The sequence below is a fragment of the Notolabrus celidotus genome, chromosome 9 (assembly GCF_009762535.1).
Source record: "Notolabrus celidotus isolate fNotCel1 chromosome 9, fNotCel1.pri, whole genome shotgun sequence".
Taxonomy (NCBI): Eukaryota; Metazoa; Chordata; class Actinopteri; order Labriformes; family Labridae; genus Notolabrus; species Notolabrus celidotus.
The window spans coordinates 24,961,733-24,982,577 of NC_048280.1; the positions used below are offsets into that span (position 1 = coordinate 24,961,733).

Here is a 20,845-nt window from a genome sequence, read left to right on the forward strand (position 1 = left end):
AATCCTACATTGATGTAACAATTGTGACAGTGCAGAAATATCTGACACTCTTTGAAGCATTATTACAAGCCTGGTTGCTTATTTGAAATAAGCAAAGACAGTCAGGTAAATAAAAACAGGAAAAAGATGTGGTGTTCTTGCTCATTTTAAGAACTTCAGCTTTAGCATACAAAGAAAAAGACCTACAAGATAGGAGAACCAATGATGCAAAGTAACATTATTTAACTTTACGATAAAAAAAGTGGGTCTTAACACTCCTGTTATGTTGCGGGAGAAATTTACCCTTTTTAATGTCTATTTTAGGCAATATATTCCTTCCAAACCAGCTAAATGCAGCATAGAAATCTGCCTGACACCTGAATTTTCCCCTGGAGATTAATAAAGTTAATTCCATTATATTATATCCCATTCTCTATTACCCCCAAAACTAGTGATAAAATAAAGTAATTCTGATTTTGATAAACCATCAAAGAAACATGGAGCAGGGCGGGGCAGGGCGCATGCGCGGTGCTTCTTTGTGGCCCATCTCTTCTTGGTGCTTGTCTGGTCTTCAGGGACCTTTTCCAGCAGTAATTCCAAGGAAAGCACCTCAAGGAAAGGGACACAAGTATCTATTTACAATCATTTTTTTTTAGCGTGCACTGTGCAAACTCTCCTCACTAGCGACAGAAATAGTCAGACTGTAGCACAGATATCTCTGGGCGTCGTCTGGCCACCAGGCAGAGCATCCATTCATCCTTTCATTGGCAGCTGAGCTTTTCCAGACGAGCTAGCTAGCGTTAGCCGAGAGGCAGCTGTGACAGAGGCATCTTCAACATGTCGGGTTACCAAGGAAAGAAGAATATCCCACGAATTACAGTGAGTATGACGCCATTAATGAGAGAAATTGTATAGATATCCTGCAATGGGGGCTGGCTTCATTGAAGGTGCGGTGAGCCTCAGGATTAGACCAAAGCTAGCAAATGCTTAGCCATTCATTTACACAGACAACCCTCCTTCATCTCCATAAACTGGGCGTCTTGGGTATTTAATAATAACCAGCCAATGTGTGTGAAGCTTATGTATGTCTTTTTTTCTTTTTTTTTTACATGATGCTGGTTAATGAAGCTCATTTGAAGCATCCCCTGTCTCCTTTAGCTGTCATAAGGGGCTGTAACGCTAGCTCTCCCTGTCAGCATCCTCTGCCTTCAGGGTGTAGTTAACATGTTAAGACACATCTTCCTTTACTGTCATCATCATGCATCCTCTAACAACCACTTACAATGTCCTCTCCAGCATCCTCAATCTTTTAATTACATTTTTTATTTATTTTTTTGCTTTTGCAATATGTTTCAATGCTGCAGCCATGACAAGCTGTGGTTATTGAACACTCATTGTGAAATACATGCATTAGGACATTTATAATGTACAAACGTCTGTTGCATTTTATAGTGCAGCTTTTCATTAGAACGCACAGTAATAAGAGCATTCAGCAGGGTTGTGATAGTTACAAGACATAAAACCTCTTTTGCAAAGTAGGTCATTGGACAGCACCCATCCAAACCTTTTTTCCCTAATCTGTCCTCATGCAGATGTTAAAGTGAAAGTGCTGAAGCATATTGGCAGTAACTCTTTTAAGTGTAACCATTTGATAACACCCTCTATTGAAATTAACTGCATTTGTTATCTTAGTTGTTGTCAGTTCTCTCTTACAGGTCAAGACAGTGGGGATGCAAATGAAGCCTTGACATTCTAGACTCAACATGCAGACATGAGTAGATCTGCAGCAGGCCCCATAGGCCCACAGACACACACCATGAGACACCACATGTTAATTAGGAAAAAGCGGCAACCTCCGGTCTAAAAATATGAGTCCAATGCAGAAGTGCTAAAAACTGCAGTTTATCGAGGATCCGCTTGAGGCTGGCTCCGGAAGTACTGGAAACCACATACACACCAATTCAAAAAAGACGATCTTAACTGCAGAATTAAACATGTTGAATTTTTTTCTAACGCGGCAATTTCAAAGATATTGAGATTACGAGTGTTCCAATGAGGCACAGCTAACTTGACTGACAGACGGGAACACTGTAGCTGTTGGGTAGGAGGCTCAAAGCCCGCCTCTTTACGTCACAATTGCTCGACAGAAGCAGTATGGCTGCTGCCGACTATTGGCCTCAAAACAGCGCTTCAGAAACAGATGGGTGACGTCACGGATCCTACGTTCATACTTTATACAGTCTATGCTTAGTTAGGAAGGAAGCAGACCAACTGGTGTTACAATCCTACATTGATGTAACAATTGTGGCAGTGCAGAAATATCTGATACTCTTTGAAGCATTATTACAAGCCTGGTTGCTTATTTATTTATAAGACAGTCAGGTAAATAAAAACAGGAAAAAGATGTGGTGTTCTTGCTCATTTTAAGCACTTCAGCTTAAGCATACAAAGAAAAAGGCCTACAAGATAGGAGAACCAATGATGCAAAGTAACATTATTCAACTTTAGGATAAAAATGTAGGTCTTAAACCTCCTGTTATGTTGCAGGTCAAACTGACCCTTTTTTAAAGTCATTTTTAGGCAATTTATACCTTCCAAACCAGCTAAATGCAGCATAAAAATCTGGCCAGCATGTGACAGAAGAGGTGTCACCTGTTAATTTATCAACATCACTTCATAAAAAAAATTAAATTCAAAATGTAAAATAAAATATGCAAAAATCTGAGTCATGTAAAACTATTGTCCTTCGCTTTAGGTCTTTCCAATGTACATTAAAAAAAGTTTTAATATTAATTTTAATGAAAAATGAGTGAGTTATCCACATTGAACAATGATCTGTGAGAATTAAAGAAAACCAATGGATTAAATCTTGATTTAAATGGTTAGTAATGGAGATAAAAATTAGATTTAAAAAAATGTGTATTGGGATTTTTTGTGGTTCTGACACTTTTGGATAATTGAATATGCCCTTGCGATTTGACCCAGGATTCTTATGCTGTTCCAGAGAAACGAACATAACAGGAGGGTTAAATGATAGATGAGCAAGAGATGAAAATAGTGTGCATAGAAGTAATAACATTATCATTATATAGCATGCTAGCTTCTTGGCAATCATAACCAAACTGACATAAGCTCATTTGAGTGTAGCTTCAAGCTGTGGCCTCGTCTGATTGGTCAAATGTCTATATGAATGCTGGCAAATATTTACATATTTTCTTTTTAGCAATATTTTGACTCTATTTCCCATTTCTATGTTGATATGGTGTTGAATATTTGATGTATTATGCATCACTAGCGCTGGAAAAGCTGTGTATTTGAACACACCCTCTTCAAACTGCTGCATTTTAGCACAAGTATCCTGCTATAAATCTGACCTTAATGACGGTTTAAGCTTCAGTTCTGGCTGAAACTCTAAGAGAGGCATTGAATCCTTGATGTTTATTTGGTGTCTGTATGTTACGTTGTATTGCAGTTTATTGACTGTGTTTCCTAGAATTCCTCTTCCTGTTTGTATCAATACGTCACGTCTACAAAACAGAAATACCTCTCTGCATTAGACCACACTGTGTTGTGCTGTGACTGCACATCTCTTTTATTGTGGACTACATTTCAAACCTTCACTCGGGTGATCAATTCAGTTTCATGACCGTACGCTACAGGATTATGTATGACAGTGCTGCTGCTCATACTGCCAACATAGGGATGCATTCATTAGAGGAATGAGGGACTTAGAGAACACGCCGAAATCAATTTTGAGCTGAGGTGCGCAATCTGAGTGCGCTTGGTGCTGACCACTCAGGTAAAGAGAGGACAAAGGTTATAAGACCCATTAACAGGAGAGTGATTGACTTGGAGATCATGTCAATACAGTCACATAACAACCTGTATACTTAGTGCATTCTGGCTGTCCTTTTCACCCCCTCTGTACACATTATAAACAGAGCTCCCCGCTGTGAGGTTGGCAGTAAACCACTTTTGTCTTCATTATCTCTTCGTATTGTCCTCGGAGACCCCTGTAAGCCTGTAGGAGAAGTAGGGCAGGCTTCTACGCTCTCTTTTCATCTCAAACAGGCAGAGTTTATCGTGCCACTCAGAAGTCTGGGCTCTTGGTTGAGGGGTTTTAATATAAATGATCCTTTCCTTCAAATGGAGTATGCGTTATAGGTGAGCGAATCATGTTAGAAAGTCTTGTGTGGTAGTGTCCACAGAATGAATTGACCTATGGTTGGTATGAGCAGTGTTGTAAATTAGATCAAGTAAATTCACACAAAGCTGTTTTCAGGAGGTATTCCTTCCTCCTTGTCCTTCAAAAGTTCTTTGGTTGCACATTCAAGTTGACTCTTGTGCTTATCTTCTTTTTGACAAAAAAATGAATTAGGGATGCACAAGCGTGCCGGATACGGCCCTGGTGGTGAGGCTTTCAGCAGTGTGACTGCCCCCTGGTGGCAGTCTCACTGCTGATTTGAATGGGGGAGCAGTCAAACTTTAAAAAAATAAATACACGTCGTACGAATGTTTCTCACATCCGTATGCTGTGGTTATATGTAGTTAGTATTTGACTGTTTTGTGTCCAAGGCCTCTTTTTTTCTGAAAAGTTTGTTTTTCCGTTAGTTATTAGAGTTTAAAAAACGGGGTTTTACTTCCGGGTTTCCTTTGATTCACAGCCGCCGTAGAACGAAACTTCAAAGGGCACACAGCGTCTTGTGACGTTACGCTGTAGGGCGGAGCTTATTACAAAGGCTTCACAGGCTCTGGCTGCACAATTGCGGCGCCCAGGAGCGGGATTTTTTGGCTTCAGAACTGTACAACGGGAAGAGGCGGAGCAACGCTGTCCATTTTTATTTACAGTCTATGGGGATGCACGATAATATCGGCTCGGGATCGGCCAATATTGGCTTAAATGAACTATCGGATATCGGCCAACACGCTTATATCCGCCGATATAATTAACTGATAAAATAATGGGCTGCTGCACACATGTTGGGCTCATGTTTTAAGTTAAATTTGAATTTAAGCAGCAGTCTGTAAGGTACATGTAGCTGACTAATTTAGGCACATTTATTGTCAAAGATTAACCATTTTATTTAATTTGGGTTCAATTGCTGTACAGTTGCACTTTTCACATGTTCCCTGTGAACAGAGGTTAGGTTTACTTACTGTGTCAAATGTGAAATTGGCCAAATTTGCCCTGGTTGTGTTTATTGTTATGATTGTCTCAAGGAGAGCACCATCCAAGTTTTAAATAGGATGTATTTTTTTGTATGAATTATGTTTGAAAGCAATTGTCGTAAATAAATATGCAGTTTTAAGTATTAAGTATTTTTCTTATTTTGCACAAGAAATTAATATTACATAACAAATGTGATAAGAGTATCACCATAATACTGTACGAGAATTGATGATCTCTGCAAATAGGTGTGCGGGACAAAAATATTGTTATCAGTAATTGACTAAATGAGTTGTAAAATATCAGCATATCGGATATCGGCAAAAAACCCAATATCGTGCATCCCTGAAATGAATGGATCTGACCAGAAGTTGTACAAAGAAATTGATGTTGAAGCAATAAATACAAGTACAACACATCTTATAGTCTCACTGCCCTGAAAACTATACAGCAAAGACAAAACTAATATGTCATCAATGTATAACAGCTGATACAAATACACCCCCAATCAGCTGATTAGTTAAAGAGGAAAGTGTCTACACGTCCAACTTTTTATCAATTAGCACAGCTTGTTCTTCCATATTTGTCATATTTATGAATAATTTATAAAGAAAATGAAAGTAGCTGTTTGAAATGGGTCAAATTGCTCCAGAATGTTAGAACTGACTATAAATGAAGAGGACTTCTTGCTTTTCTATTCCGTCAAGAATTTTTTTTCGGGTTTATGGGACCTATAAAGATTTTGTCTTTCGTCTCCTTTCAGAGTGACCGCCTCCTCGTCAAAGGAGCAAAGATAGTGAATGATGATCAGTCATTCTTGGCTGATATCTACATGGAGGATGGAGTCATCAAGTAAGTATCTGTCTGAAGGTTTCCTTTTTAATGTTCATGCAGAATTTCAGAAGGATGAGACAAACCATGCTCATCTTTTATGATGATAGTAAAAGATGGGTGCCAAAATATAGGTGCCAAAGACTTGTGACCCCCACAGCCCCTCCAAGTGGTTAAATGTTGCGTCATACTTCATTTACTTCATACTTCAAAATTAGTTTCCCTACATGCACATGTGGCTGTGTTTCCTGTGTTGCTGTGAATTAACCTGCTGCGACTGATCCTTTTGTTAATTATCTGTTATTTATCCGTAACCCCAACTTTAGGAGTCATCTAGCAAAAAACAAGCAGCAACCTCTGGTCTAAAAACATGAGTCCAATGCGGAAGTGCTAAAAACTGCAGTTCATTAACGATCCGCTTGAGGCTGGCTCCAGAAGTAATGGAAACCACATACACACCATTTAAAAAAAGCCGATCTTTACAGCAAAAATGAACATGTTTACAGCCTGGTACAAAAGACGAGTGTAGTCTGGATAGCTCATTTCTCAATTGGCACACACTGTATGGGGGGGTCAATTTTTTTCTAACGCAGCAATTTCGAAGATATTGAGATTACGAGTCTTCTAATGACAGTCACAGCTGACTTGATTGACAGGCGGAAACACTGTAGCTGTTGGCTAGGAGGCTCAAAGCCCGCCTCAGCGAATTTAGATTACTTAAAAAAATTTAAAAAAATCTGGAAGACATCTTACGACCCCCCATTGGTGTCTCGTGACCCCCCAGGGGGTCCCGACCCACACTTTGGGAACCCCTGATCTAGATTATCTCAGTTTGATCTAGTTTCCTTCATACTTGTCTGTGCTCTCTTCTGCTTGTCTCCTCTAGGCAAATAGGAGACAACCTCATTGTTCCTGGGGGAGTTAAGATCATAGAGGCTCATGGGAGAATGGTGATGCCTGGGGGTATTGACGTGCACACCCGTTTCCAGATGCCTGACCGAGGCATGGTGTCAGCAGATGACTTCTACCAGGGCACCAGGGCGGCCCTGGCGGGGGGGACAACTATGATCAGTATGTGTTTCATTCATATCAGACATGTGTTTAAAGCTGAGTAATCCTGTTCCAGATGTGCATGTCGTCAAGCGTGCGATTAAATTACGCTGTTTGTTTACATTCATAAAATCCAGCCTGTGTGTTTGTGTTGTACAGTTGACCACGTGGTGCCAGAGCCTGGTCTCGGCCTGGTTGCAGCATTCAAGCAGTGGAGGGAGTGGGCTGACGGCAAGTCCTGCTGCGACTACTCTCTACACGTGGATATCACTGAGTGGAACAAAGGCACCCAAGAAGAGATGGAGACCTTAGTCAAGGATCATGGTATGTAGTCATCATATTTTTGATTTTGTTAAACCACACATCAAGTAAAAACAGAAGTAACTACAGAACCAGAGGCTTTTTTTTTCCAATTCTTCCAATGAGAAGAGAGCATGAGGGACAGTGCAGCAGAAGTTGTCTTATTGATCAGATTGCTTTTTCAGAACTTCAGGTTTACATTTATTTAACTTCTTTTAAGGCAACCAATCATGTAGGAGAAGTGTACTATAAAGTAGGCGGTTGTTGAGCTTTGTTGATATTTTTAGTTGTCTTATTTTCCCCATTGCACAATCACTTATTGCTTGCTCCTCTACAGTAACCTGGGGCCTCATGTACAAAGACTTGCGTGGATTTTCTACTGAAACATGGGGTACGCTCAAATCCAGCAAACGTAATATGCACAAAAATATCCAGATGTATCCTTGCGCAAGGATCAACAGCTGTAGAAACGTGCGTACGCCAGCCATGAAGTTGGCGTGGGGCGCTGCACATTTCCACGGTCATTGCACTCTTGATACATCTGAACTTTGCGATGAAAAAGAGTGTACCCCACGTTTTTGTGAGTACGCACCCTTTGTACATGAGGCCCCTGGTCAGCGTCTCTTTCTACCAAAAAATAAAGACACTTTGTGGACACTTACCTGCTGCTGCTTTTACTGTCCAAATGTTTCTCTCTAATTGTGCTTCAATAAGTGTGTCTCAGTCAATGTTTGGGGAAAGAAAACACTTTTCACTGACTATAAATCAATAACTAAATGTTCCTGCTTTGTGATTGTTATCCTTTGATCTTACTTTCCTCCTTCACTCTGGGTTTTGTCTCTTTGTGCTCTCTTTGTTCCACCTTTGGCTGTTTTCTCTCATACCTTTTTCTATCTTCAGGTGTCAACTCTTTCCTGGTCTATTTGGCTTATAAGGATGTTTTCCAACTTTCTGACTCTGAGGTATGCTCTGCTTCTCTGCATGCTGCGCTGAACTGTCTGTCATAGCACATATTCTTGCTCCTGGTAGATGTCTCTGGGTTAAAAAACTGACCTATGAGCTGACCTGTGTGTTTACTTGTAGATCTATGAGGTGTTCAGTGTCATCAGAGACCTTGGAGCCATTGCACAGGTGCATGCTGAGAATGGAGACATCATCCTGGAGGTAAGAGAGCCACGGATAAAGCAGGTCAAGTTTCAGCTGTGGGCATTTGATGCCATTTCTGACTAAAATGTTCCTGTGTGTTATTTTTTTTAGGAGCAAAGACGTATTCTGGAGCTGGGGATCACTGGTCCTGAAGGTCACGTGCTCAGCCGCCCTGAGGAGGTAAGACAGAGGACTTGTCCACAATAACTGCATTGCAAAAAGCCAGCCTTCAAAAACAAGAAAAAATATACAAAAGTTGGCGGCATATTACTTAAACTAAGCAAAATTATCTGCCATCAGAACAAGAACATTTTACTTGTCAAGACTTTCCAAAACAAGTAAAAATATATCTAACCTCAATGAATCCAGAAATACCTTAAAATTAGTGTATTTTCACTAATAACAAGTGCATTTTTCTTGATAGAAATAAAAAATACGAGACTTCTTTTCTCAATATGTTGAAAAATATTCTTCAATTAAGTAAATGCTAGTGCCATTATCTTTTTATTCTATTTATTAATATTTTTTTTTAACTTTTACACCTTTTATTTGTAAAGGAGAGGACAGTGGACAGTGCAGGAAGGTGGGAGAGAGTGGGGGAATGACATGTGGGAAGGAGGCTATAGGCTGGATTCGACCCCAGGCCAACCGCTTCATGGGCACACAACTTAACCATTAGGCTAAGTCCAAGCACTAATGCCATTTTTTTGACGTAATGATATGTACTAGGCATTACAGTTCTTGAAACCAGCAAAGTTATACTTACAACTAATTTACTTTTCTTGATGGAAAGACAAAAGTAAAGAATATATTTCTCATTATGTAGGATAATTTTCTGTTTAAATATTAAGTGTCAGTTTACAGTACTGTGCCAACTGTACTAATATATAGTAGTACATATTTTCTATTGTTTCATTGAAAATAAAACAGTGGATTACATTTGGCTGTCATTTGTTTTAATTGTGTGAAGAGATAAAATTGTCAAAGAAGTAATCATTTTTTATTTCATGCTTGAAATAAGAAATTATCAAAAGCAGTTTTATTCTTGTGAGTGTTGATGAAACAGCTGTGTAACAGTTGATTTTCTAGTTTCAAGCATGTATTACTCAATATAGGTTATAACATTTCTGTAACAAGCTGTAATATCTAACTGAGATAATTTAGGACCAAAACACTCAAACAAGTGAAACACTAACATATAAACTGCTCAGTGAGAAAAACTATCTTATCAGGCAAAAAATAATCAAATTTCACCCTTATCTGAGATATTCAATCTCACTTAGATTTCAGTTTTTGCGGTGTGGCCAAAGAATAAAGGTGTTAGGATATTGTACGTCTGAATAGAAGGCCTACAAATAGCTTAGTTGAGATTGGAGACTGTCACAAAGCTGGCATGGATACCAGGATCTTGATGAATCTGACTGTGTGTATCTGCAGGTGGAGGCTGAGGCGGTCAATCGCTCTGTCACCATAGCCAATCAGACCAACTGTCCCCTCTACGTCACCAAGGTGATGAGCAAGAGCGCTGCTGATGTCATCGCCCTTGCCAGGAAAAAGGGTAAGAAGGAGCATTTGTTTTTAAGAATATTTTTATGCACAATATCATTGTATACAGTCCACGTTGACAAATAGAAGCAATCGTATTTTTCCTTTTTCGTACAATAACATAACAGCGGCCTAAAAGAACATACAATCATCATAATAATAATTAATATTATTTTGCAGATTTTGTACATAGTACTGGGCAGCAAAAAAATATGTAAAATCAAGACTCATGTTAGAGGGTAAAACTAAATATAAAGAAAATTCAAGTCATTAAAGGTGACATATCATGCAAAATCGACTTTTTAACAGTTGTCTACCTGAAATATGTTTCCCTGGCATGTCTACAAACTCCCCGAGAATGAAAAAAATCCATTCTGCCCCTGTTTTGATTTCTACACCTTTCTGTAAATGTGTGTTAAACGAGCCGTTTCAGACTTCAGTGTTTTTGTTACGTCACAACAATATCCGGTCTGTCACGGAGTCAGAGCTCGGAGCTTGTTCAGCCCATAGACTGTATAAAATACAACTCAACCCCTCCTCTGTTATTCTTTCCCTGCACACATGTGTGCTAACAAGGAGCTTAGGAGGGAGGCATGCTAGTTGTAGGCTGTCTTAATAAACACAAAGATCGGATTTACTCCCCACATCTGCAGATTTGAAGATCTAGTGGAGGATTTTTATTTTTCATGGAAAAGTGCTAGTGCTAGTTAGCATAGCCACATAGCTACATGTTCGTAGCTGTAGCTGTAGCTGTGTACCAAGACACACGTCAACATACTGACAAATAAAACAACAAGAAACACAAAATCTGTGACCAATCCTTCAGAAAGGTCCCGCTGCCTTTCTGGTAGAGGTCGGTTTTACTCCCCACGTCTGCAGATTTGAAGATCTAGTGGATGATTTTTATTTATCATGGATAAGTGCTAGCGCTAGTTAGCATAGCCACATAGCTACATGTTCGTAGCTGTGTACCAAGACACACGTCTACATACTGATAAATAAAACAACAAGAAACACTAAATCTGTGACCAATCCTTCAGAAAGGTCCTGCTACAGGCGCCTCTCCGTCAGGATCAGATTCTGGATAAGATTCACAGGGTTGAAGTAACGCGGGTCTGTGAACAGCCGTGTATATTCAGCCAACATGTAAACATTAGATCAACGTGCTGGAGAGCCAAGGCCACATCCACTTCCTGAGGGGGCGTGGTCAGAGAGAAAACAGAGTGTTCTGATGAGGACTGAAGAAGAGGGTTTTTCAGGCATGCCAAAATCTGATTTCAAAGTGTTTTTTTGAGCATAAACTTTAAAGACATGTTTTGGGGACCTCTTAGACCAATATATATTGATGAAAAAAGCGTGATATGTCACCTTTAAATGACAGAGTAAAAACAGGTAGAACACACAGCCAGCAGTGTTACAGGGTTATTCTTAAGGAGCATTTGTTAATGACGGGTTGCCAAATGCATGAAACGTTTGTTGCTTTCTGGATACAACACATTCAAAGAGCTACAATCTGTGCTGATTTACACTCAATAGGTTCTCAGGTAGTCTACCAAAGCTTAATAACAGGTCTATAAAAAGATTTTCAGTCCAAGGCAGTAACACGAGCAAGCGAGAGCAGTGGTCGATAAAGCTTTACAGAAAGACAAAGGATAAAAAAGTCATTAAATGAGTCAAGTGAAGTCAAACTTCATTTACAAAGCACATTTTATACACAAGGCTACATAATGTACTTTTTAATGAGGGAAATAAAGATTTGCTTTCTCATTGTTCTTCTGAGGTTTAATCAAAACCGGAATAAAAACACCTCGCCTCAGCACAGGGTGTCACATTTAGTCGCCTCCCTGCTCTGTCCTCGACCACACATGCAGCGCTTCATACGTCCACATCTCGCCAGACAGTTCTTACTCCTAGGTTGTCAGACAGCAACGATTTTTTAACAAGCCCTTTAGTGAAGCACAAGGTAACTGGTAGCATCTTGTAAGAAAGGAAAAGAGCAGAACAGAGAGAGAGATAAAGACATTGTAATTAGCTGCTGTTCTAAGTCACAAAGCTGCAGGGAGAGGTCAGATTCTCTGCAGACTCCACAGAACTCCTCATTAGACATAAGTGATGGTTACCGTCACACCGTCAGGTATATTTATATGTCTTCCTTTATAGGGTAATCAGTCTCATTGTGCCTTTTTTTTATTCCTATTATTACAAGTGCAGGTTGGAAAAAGAAAAAGTGCCAAAGTCCATCCTTTATTTGCTTTGATATCTTGTTTTTGTTTTGTATATTAGTATCGTATCCAAGTTTAAAAGTTTGCCATCTTGACAACCCCTATTTGAAACTATTTTTTTTTAGAGATGTATTTTCCATATCTCCCTGTACATGTCTGACTTTTTGCTCTGACATTATTCTGTGTACTCTTGTAGGTGCTGTGGTTTATGGGGAGCCCATATCTGCCAGCTTGGGCACAGACGGTACTCATTATTGGAGCAAGAACTGGGCTAAGGCTGCAGCTTTTGTCACTTCTCCACCGCTCAGTCCTGATCCCACCACCCCCGACTACCTCAACTCTCTGTTGTCATGGTATGTGCTCTGTGACGGGAGCCTAAAGATAGCTGGGACATAATTTGACGTGCTGCATATGGCTGTGTGCTGAATTTTTTACTCTTTCTGTGAGCTCATACATTGTGATAGACCACAGCAGTCACAATTATATACATGCATTCAACACAAAGACAGAATGATACATTCAAGCTGAATTTTACGGATGAATATTATTGATAAGTCACTAATTAGTACTCCTTTTTTCTGGCTTTAGTGGGGACTTGCAGGTGACCGGTAGTGCTCACTGCACTTTCCACACCTCTCAGCGTGCAATCGGCAAAGATGACTTCACCTTAATGCCAGAGGGCACCAATGGCACTGAGGAGAGGATGTCTCTAATCTGGGACAAATGTGTGGTGAGCTTGAAGTGACCCACTTTTCACACATTCCTAAAATTCCTGTCATAAAAGCAAAACAGTTGACCTTTGTGTGTATATTCAAATTTAAACATGAGTGTCTAATTCAACATGTTTCTCAAAGGTTACCGGCAAGATGGATGAGAACCAGTTCGTGGCGGTGACCAGCACAAACGCAGCCAAGATCTTCAACCTGTTTCCCCGCAAGGGCCGCATCGCTGTGGGCTCTGATGCAGACCTTGTACTGTGGGACCCCGACATCACCAAGATCGTCTCTGCTAAGAGCCACAACTTGGTCAGAAACCTTCTGTTATTATGCATTTATCCAAATAATTCTTAGACATGTTGAGACCAAGTGGAATTCAAAATTGGACATTTGTTTTATTAGCTGTAGATTAGTGTAAACTTTCGCCTTTAATCGTTGTAAAAATGTTCAGTTGTTTCCTCAAACCCCTAATGTCTGTGTTTGATTTAATGGGTAGTGTTGTCAATCTCTCCTGACCTCATCTCTCCTTCTTCCAGTCTGTGGAGTACAACATCTTTGAGGGCACAGAACTGCGTGGAGGTCCCGTTGTGGTGATCAGCCAGGGCAAAATAGTGTTGGAGGAGGGCAGCCTTCACCCCACAGAGGGCTGCGGGCGCTATGTCAGCCGTAAACCTTTCTCTGACCACGTGTACAAAAGGATAAAGGCTCGCAGCAGGGTGAGTTATCACTGCACACCTGACACAATGTCCTGACTGACTGTGACCAAGGCGAGTGTCAGTGACCAAACTTGATCAATGCATTGTGTTCTAGTCCTGAGTCCTGGGTGGTGATTCAGTGATCGGCAGTGTCTGTATGTTTCTGTAATTCATGAATATGGCACTGATTTATTAAGTTGGAATGAATCATGATAAATGTAATTAATAGGGGTGACCCCAAATAGTCGAATATTGGACGATTCGTTCTAACGAGCCTTAGTCGACTGCCAATCTCATAGTCGAATATTTGCATATGAAACGTGGATCATTCCATTCAAACAATGGGGGTGCTCAATGTCTAATTTTACACTATTTTCCTGTTTCCCGTAAAAAATAGTGTCTCATATATCCTATTTTGATATAAATATAGACTTATTTAATGTAATTCTGAGAACAGCTCTTGAAGTGTTAAATCTCCTTAAAGTGGTAATTAAATCTCCCCTGGTCATTAAAGGTGGGCCATTTAGCGGGGACCTGAGGAGCAGACGTACCTCAGCTGGCCTTTAAATCTTTCTACGTTCATAGCAGCTCAAAATGTCAGGAAATAAAACTTCAGTTGATCCTAAAAAATAGTGATGAAGATGAGGAGCAGCTTCATGAAGAGGGCTGTGAGATCAAGGATTACCGGACCACACAAAAACTGTACGGGGCCAAAAGAACAAGCAGGAATACCCAAAGCTGCGCAAAGCCTCAAAAACATTCCACAGCATCCCATCCACCTCCACATCATCAGAGAGGATATTCTCAAAGACAGGATTTACAGTCAACAAAGCAAGGAGCGCACTTCTGCCCGTACACACGATGGTTTTCCTCACGTACAATTTGAAAAGACTCACGCGGACAAAGACGCGATGAAAGACTGTTTTAAAAGGTTCTGTTAAGGTATTTAAAAACCCTTTAGCTGGTTCAGGTTTGATTTTGAACATTATACAAATGTTTAGTCTTAAGTTGGACAAACTACCCTCCACAGTGCTGCTCTCTGCTGTGTGAACACTGTTTAAATATCTCCTGATTCTTTATTCTATGCTGGCGCGTTGTTCCATGTTTAACGGATGGTGGCCTTATTTGAGTTTTCTCTCCTTCATCACCTCGTTGTTTTTGCAATATAGATTAAAAAAATCTAAGTTTTATACTTATAATATTCTGTTGTCCCTTTTACTTTAAGCTACGAGTCTCTTAATTGTAAAGGGTTATGCGTAATATTGTCATGTGGTCACCATCATGCAGACTTTGGGTCAATAAGGAAAAACAACAAACATTCGACTATTAGTCGACTATGGGCAAAATCCGATGGATCAGATTCGACTAAGCAAATCCTTAGTCGGGCTCACCCCTAGTAATTAATATGGCAGATGGATGGAGCACGCCATCATTTACCCAACTAATTCCTCTTCATCACAGAGTATTGCGAGTTATGTGATGCAATAAATGAACGGAAACTATATTTTGAGGCTTGAGAGCGATGCACCTAGTGGCTTAACAAACTGCAATCTATATGTTTAGCTCACAGAGCTGCGTGGAGTCCCAAGGGGCCAGTACGACGGCCCGGTCTGCGAGGTGACTGTGACTCCGAAGGTGATGTCCACAGTCTCCTCAGTGAAGACCTCTCCTGCCAAGCAGCAGCAGCAGCAGCAACAGCAGCAGCAGCAGCAGATGACCCAGCAGCCTGTGCGCAACCTCCACCAGTCTGGCTTCAGTCTGTCTGGTGAGTTAAACCACACACATTTCAGTCTTCAAAGTTTTTATTTTTCCCCTAAAAAGCCATCTAACTGAATGTTTCTGTTAAATTTTAGGTGCTCAAGTTGATGACAACATTCCTCGTCGTACCACTCAGCGCATTGTGGCGCCCCCCGGTGGAAAAGCCAACATCACCAGCCTAGGCTAAGCTCTTTAGTTAACTGAGCCAGGGGATGCAGGACAACACGGGACTAGAGGCCACTTTTACTGCTGTCACATCACATCTGGTCACCTCTGACTCCCCCTGCACCCCACCCACAAGCCCTCCAGCCATCTTTATTCTCACACCACCACTTTGTCACCTCATGCAAAAAAACCTCACTTTTTCATGTTGTCATCTTTCCTGCCATATCCCATTGTTAAGGAAGGATCATGTGAATGGTATTTTTGCTGTTAATAAGCCCAGTTTGATTATCGATTGAATTAATTTGTTTACATTTTTTGTATAATTGTTGCTGCACATATTCAAGCTGTTTATTTGTCCTTGCTGCTCAGAAAGCAGTTCCTTGAACAGGCTTTTTAGAAACCTCAATTTTTCTTAATGTTCTGTTATTTTCTTGATATAAATCTGAATGTGCTGGTGGCCACATCACAGTGCCACCTTTAGTAATCCATGTGACAATGTTACACTAAAAGATTGTTTTTAATACAAGTATGTGCTTAAAAAAACTCAAAATGCTAATCATGAAATATTAGACTTTACATCAAGGTTTCTTCATTTCAGAGCAATATATTTTATCTCACGTTTGCAGTATCTTTTGTGTAGGTAGTTTGTGCAGCTGATCAATTAACGTTGGTCTTCCTTTTTGTGTTATAGTTGCACTTTTTTAAAAAAGATTGATGTTTTATGTTTTATCAAGTTAAGTCATGTTGAAAGGAGCGGACTGAACTGAAAGGGAACAAAGGTAGTCAAGGGTTTCATTTTTACTCAGTCAACTGAGCCCTGAATATGAGGGAAGAAACAGGTGGCATAAAACATTCTGTTCACGAAACACAAACCCTTTCCTTAATTTCATCATTTTGTTTTGTCCTCATGTCATATAAGAGGTTGTCAGGGCAACAAGCTTCCTATAATCCATCCGGTGTATATTGTTAAGAAAACAGAAGAAGACAAGCTAGACGGGAGATTTGCCGACAGCCTCACTGCACCTGGTGCTATATGAACAATGCTATATTCATGCAGATGATGTCTCACTCCACACAGCAGTCACGTCAGCCAGAGCAGAGTCACATCTCTCCAGTCTTAACACGATTTGTTTTGCACCTGCAACAATCCAAATGTTAGAAAATGTATGTGAGCTTGCAACTTTTTTCTTTGTAATAGATATATCTGTATGTTTTTTGTTGGAATTGAACTATTGCCTGCCTGTTCTGTAAGATAATGATAGCACACTGTATCTATGAAGGCTCTTGAAAGAAGTGAAACCATGATCTTTGAGACCTGATGAAAAATCTTTCGGTATGTAAATGAAATCCGACACAGCGTGCTGATGATGTGTCCACTGTACTCGGTGTTAGTGTTGTGAATGAATTACCAGATATCCAGTTTTTCTTCTCTTACCTCCCCCCTTTGATCCTCTACCTGCCCCGACACAAGATACACTGGAGGTAGTAACTGTTTAAAAAAAAAAAAATCACCAAACAGCGATGAGTTTTCAGTTTTTACTGTCAAACACTGGTTTATTTCTTCCTCATTGCCTTGTCAAGTGTAGGTTTTTGTATGCCGAGCTATAATGTGAAGTGATTTACATTGGGGGAAGTTTCTTGGTGATGGTTATTGAGTTGTGATGTTGAGCACTGTTGTTGCCCCTCTCCCAGCAGGTGTGATACTCTCAGTCATGTATGTTTTGTAGGATATCAGGGTTTTGGGGGGAAATCATCGGTCCTGTCAGCATTTGACCCTATCTGTGTTGACTTCAGTGGATTAAAATAATTAAAATGAAGCTTGTTGTGTCCGCTCATTATTTATGCATAAATAAGTTGTACCATATAGCATATATGATGAACTATTTTATATTATCCTGAAGGTAAAGAATGGTAAATATATTTTAGAGAAATTAGGTCATGCTTAAAGAAGTTTGATGAGTCTTGGTGAGTTTGTTCTGTTGCATTTACAAGCAGTTTTATGTTTTTTTTCCTTTTATTTTTAACCTAAGATAAATATACACAAAAAAAGGTGTGCTCAACACTTGGTTGCACAGTGATAGAATTCTTCCCTGTAAGCAAACTTTCCCCATTTCCATGCTTAGCTAGCCTAATAGCTCTGATAAGGAAGCCGCACTGTGAAGTGACTCAAGTACTAAACTACATTTCCCACAATTTCTACCATACTTCTAAAAGGGATAGCTTTTTGTTTGTTAGTTTTTCCTATTTTAAGTGGGTTATTATGAGGTATTTGTTCAAAGTAAGTGTATTCCTCATTGTGATACCGCTTTACAACCAGGGGGAGAACCAGTACCAGCATCTTAAAGGTGCAGTTGATGGGAATGGTGTAAAAAACATTACTTTTTTTGTGCTGGGTTTGGAAAAAAGGTCATACCCATCGGTACTCATCAGTGCGTGGAGTAATTTGAGATTATGGCGAAATCTCTGTGTTTTCCAATGCCTTTGTATCAAGCAATGTTATTATTCCCCTCGTTCCCATTATGAGCTACTCTCCGATCCTCTGTCCTGAGTGGTTGAGTGGTGGCCCCTACTACGTCCAGATTGGCTGGGAAACCGGCACAACTTCCTCATAGAACACGCACAAGAAGTAAGGGAAATCTAGTTGGGAGGGATAGTGTTGACATTGGAAGTCCCTCTCTCTGAACAGCCGTTACTCTGTGACTACCAACAGCAGCTTTAAGCTATCAACCACAGCAGGTGATTCACTTTACCACGTAGTTTTGCCCAAAATCAAAGTGTCATCAAAGCACTATATTAAGCATTTTTCTAAAGATTTATTTTGCCGACAGAAAGTCAACTTGTTGTAGCACTCTTTGCAGACCCCCAACACATCCGTGTTCTTCTGGAAAAAGTGAAGTCCCCATCCTTTTAGATAGGATGATTTTTTGTTCTTTCTTACTTATACTTCACCTGGATGTTTAGCGTATGCAGAATTGAAAGGATGTCTTTACATTCATCTCCCAAAAGCATGAAAGTGTGTCTTGGCTCACCTCACATCTAAATTTAAGGAGTGAAGGATCATGATTTAATAACACTACATTTACTTTGGAAGGACATGCAACTTAAACTTATGCGATTTGGATATTTTACACCACTAGCACACCCACTTTCAAAATATACTTGCGGAGGAAAATTGTAGAAGTGCCCAGTATTAAACTCACAAAAGTTTTACTTCATGCCTTGTGAAGGAAAATAAGTATTTTTAAAGCAGTTCTTGAATTCTTGTGAAGTTTTAACATTCTGTTTAGTCCCCATGTCCTGGGAAAATGACCTGCCCTCACCAATAGAGCAGCCTCAATGAGTTTTAAACCTCAAATATATTTTGCATGTTAGGTTACTGCATAGTTACAAACATGTTTTCTTCTTCATCTTTTTTTAATTTATTACAAGAGATACAATAAATTGAGAGTTGTTGTAATGGGGGAAGTACTGTCTTTCTTGCAGTTTGTAGGGATTACTTCTCCATCTGAAGATCATCATCATGCTTTTGGTTGTATTTGACTTCATCTTCCTCCTCCTCAGATTCCTTCACGTCTTTTAAATAATTGTTCTTTTGTTCCTCATGGACATCTAGAAATCTGATGAAGAACCTGTTGGACATTGTACAAATGTACACTCATAGCTTCAGCAAAGTAAGAACTGTTTGTTCGATGAGACCAGTGTGAGTTTTAATTTTCAGAACTTATACTTGGGGTAGAGGTTTTCCACATTATGAGGGCTGCTCAACCACATACATAACACTATGTTGTGGATGGCGTAAAAGCAGAGAGGCTGTGAGTCACTAGGTGGAGACACAGAGTCGTGACTCGTAGCAGCATTATGTTGTTCCACCTCCTTGGACTCCTCACCCTGAGGGACGGTCCAACTACAATGAACTGACAGAGACAACGTCACAGTGGATGCACACATCAACAACAGAGCTGTGATTAGTGAAGCCCCCCCACCGGCTGTTTGACAGTCGTCCAATTAGGATGGAGCATGATGAGCGCTCTGATTAAAACAGGAGAAGGGGAATCCTTTAACATCAACATCTTCAGCTGCTGATGAGAGCTCTCAGAAAAAAAAAGTGAAAAGCATCAGGAGGACTTAACAGAGCTAAGCCCTCATGGGAAAAGTGTGCAAACATGAGTCACCAGATGTACTCGCTATGCCTTCAACACACTGGAACACAGGCAGCAGTGCTATTATAAGATCACAATCCTTCCCAGAATTGATTTTTTTGCTCCCCACAATATCAACGTGAACATAAATTTTGCAATGTAAGATTTTGTGATGACATTTATTCTGCAGTGGGGTCAGTAAGATTGTAGCCTCAGTGTATAATCTTCTGTCAGAATATTACAAAAATATAGAAAAAAGAGAGTAGAGTATCTTCACTTTTTGATGATTTTATAACAAAAAGTTAAAATAAGTCTGTTTGAACATCAAGCCATGTTGAGGAAACATATGGGGGTTGGTCTTGCTCTGTTCCAGTCTATATCTGAATTCTGCAAGACTGCAGATCTAATTATAGTTTTCATAACGGCTATTTCATATGGGGGTGATATATCTTTATGAAGCAGGGCACAAAGGTATTCATCGACCACAGTTTTCATCATAATCCAACTGCTTTCTATGGTGGGCGACTATAGAAATGGAGGGTTGAATTAGGTCATCTGTACCGTGTGTAGTTTATTGCTCCTGCTGCTGCTAGCTCTTCTAATGGCATCCAGGCAGAGGTGGTGTGATTTACAGGTTCACGAACGTGCTAGTCAATGACAAAGGGGACGCAGACGAGCACTCTCACTGCGCCACCGGGTCCCTCCCCCTGTGGGAGAGCTGTCCACTTCACTTCCATGACTGAACTTAACACACAGAGATTGGCTTGAGGAGTCCGGCTGCATCTTTTCCCTCTCACTCACCCGAGAGTACATCTTGGTACTACAGAAAAGCTATCCAGGGGGAAAATAAATCAATACAGTTGGCTGAGGTTTGTCCTCTTGCCCTTTGATGCCTCTGCGTAAACAGAGAGAGACACTTTGCAGTCTTGAACCTAGCGCTCAACACACTCCTTTTTTTCAGGTTTTGCACTGGTAACAGCACTTACACACACAGAAGATCACACAAAGGCAAACATGAAAGCCCTGTATGTTTTGTATGTGCATGGAAGCTAAAAACAACTGAAGAAAGAAGCGGCCTGAGAGAAGAATGTCTGCCTATGACTTAGCCTGACATCTCTAAATCTGGTGGATT

At 40.2% G+C, this 20,845-nt stretch overlaps 1 protein-coding gene across 1 annotated transcript; it reads left to right on the top strand.

The window, feature by feature from the left end:
- Positions 1 to 509: 509 nt before the first annotated feature.
- dpysl2a (dihydropyrimidinase like 2a) lies at positions 510 to 17,391 on the top strand. The gene is made up of 14 exons (XM_034693076.1): positions 510 to 858; positions 5,910 to 5,998; positions 6,864 to 7,048; positions 7,187 to 7,351; positions 8,228 to 8,289; positions 8,411 to 8,491; positions 8,585 to 8,653; positions 9,911 to 10,031; positions 12,437 to 12,593; positions 12,829 to 12,970; positions 13,095 to 13,265; positions 13,493 to 13,672; positions 15,215 to 15,416; positions 15,505 to 17,391. The coding sequence occupies exons 1-14, from the start codon at positions 817 to 819 to the stop codon at positions 15,594 to 15,596; spliced, it is 1,758 nt and encodes a 585-aa protein (XP_034548967.1). The 5' UTR covers positions 510 to 816; the 3' UTR covers positions 15,597 to 17,391.
- Positions 17,392 to 20,845: the final 3,454 nt, after the last annotated feature.

Excerpts from the sequence above, each read along its gene's own strand:
- dpysl2a (XM_034693076.1), top strand. The coding sequence starts at position 817 with ATGTCGGGTTACCAAGGAAAGAAGAATATCCCACGAATTACA. Across the intron at positions 7,049-7,186 it reads GGGGGGGACAACTATGATCA|TTGACCACGTGGTGCCAGAG; the intron begins GTATGTGTTTCA and ends TGTGTTGTACAG. Across the intron at positions 8,290-8,410 it reads TCCAACTTTCTGACTCTGAG|ATCTATGAGGTGTTCAGTGT; the intron begins GTATGCTCTGCT and ends GTTTACTTGTAG.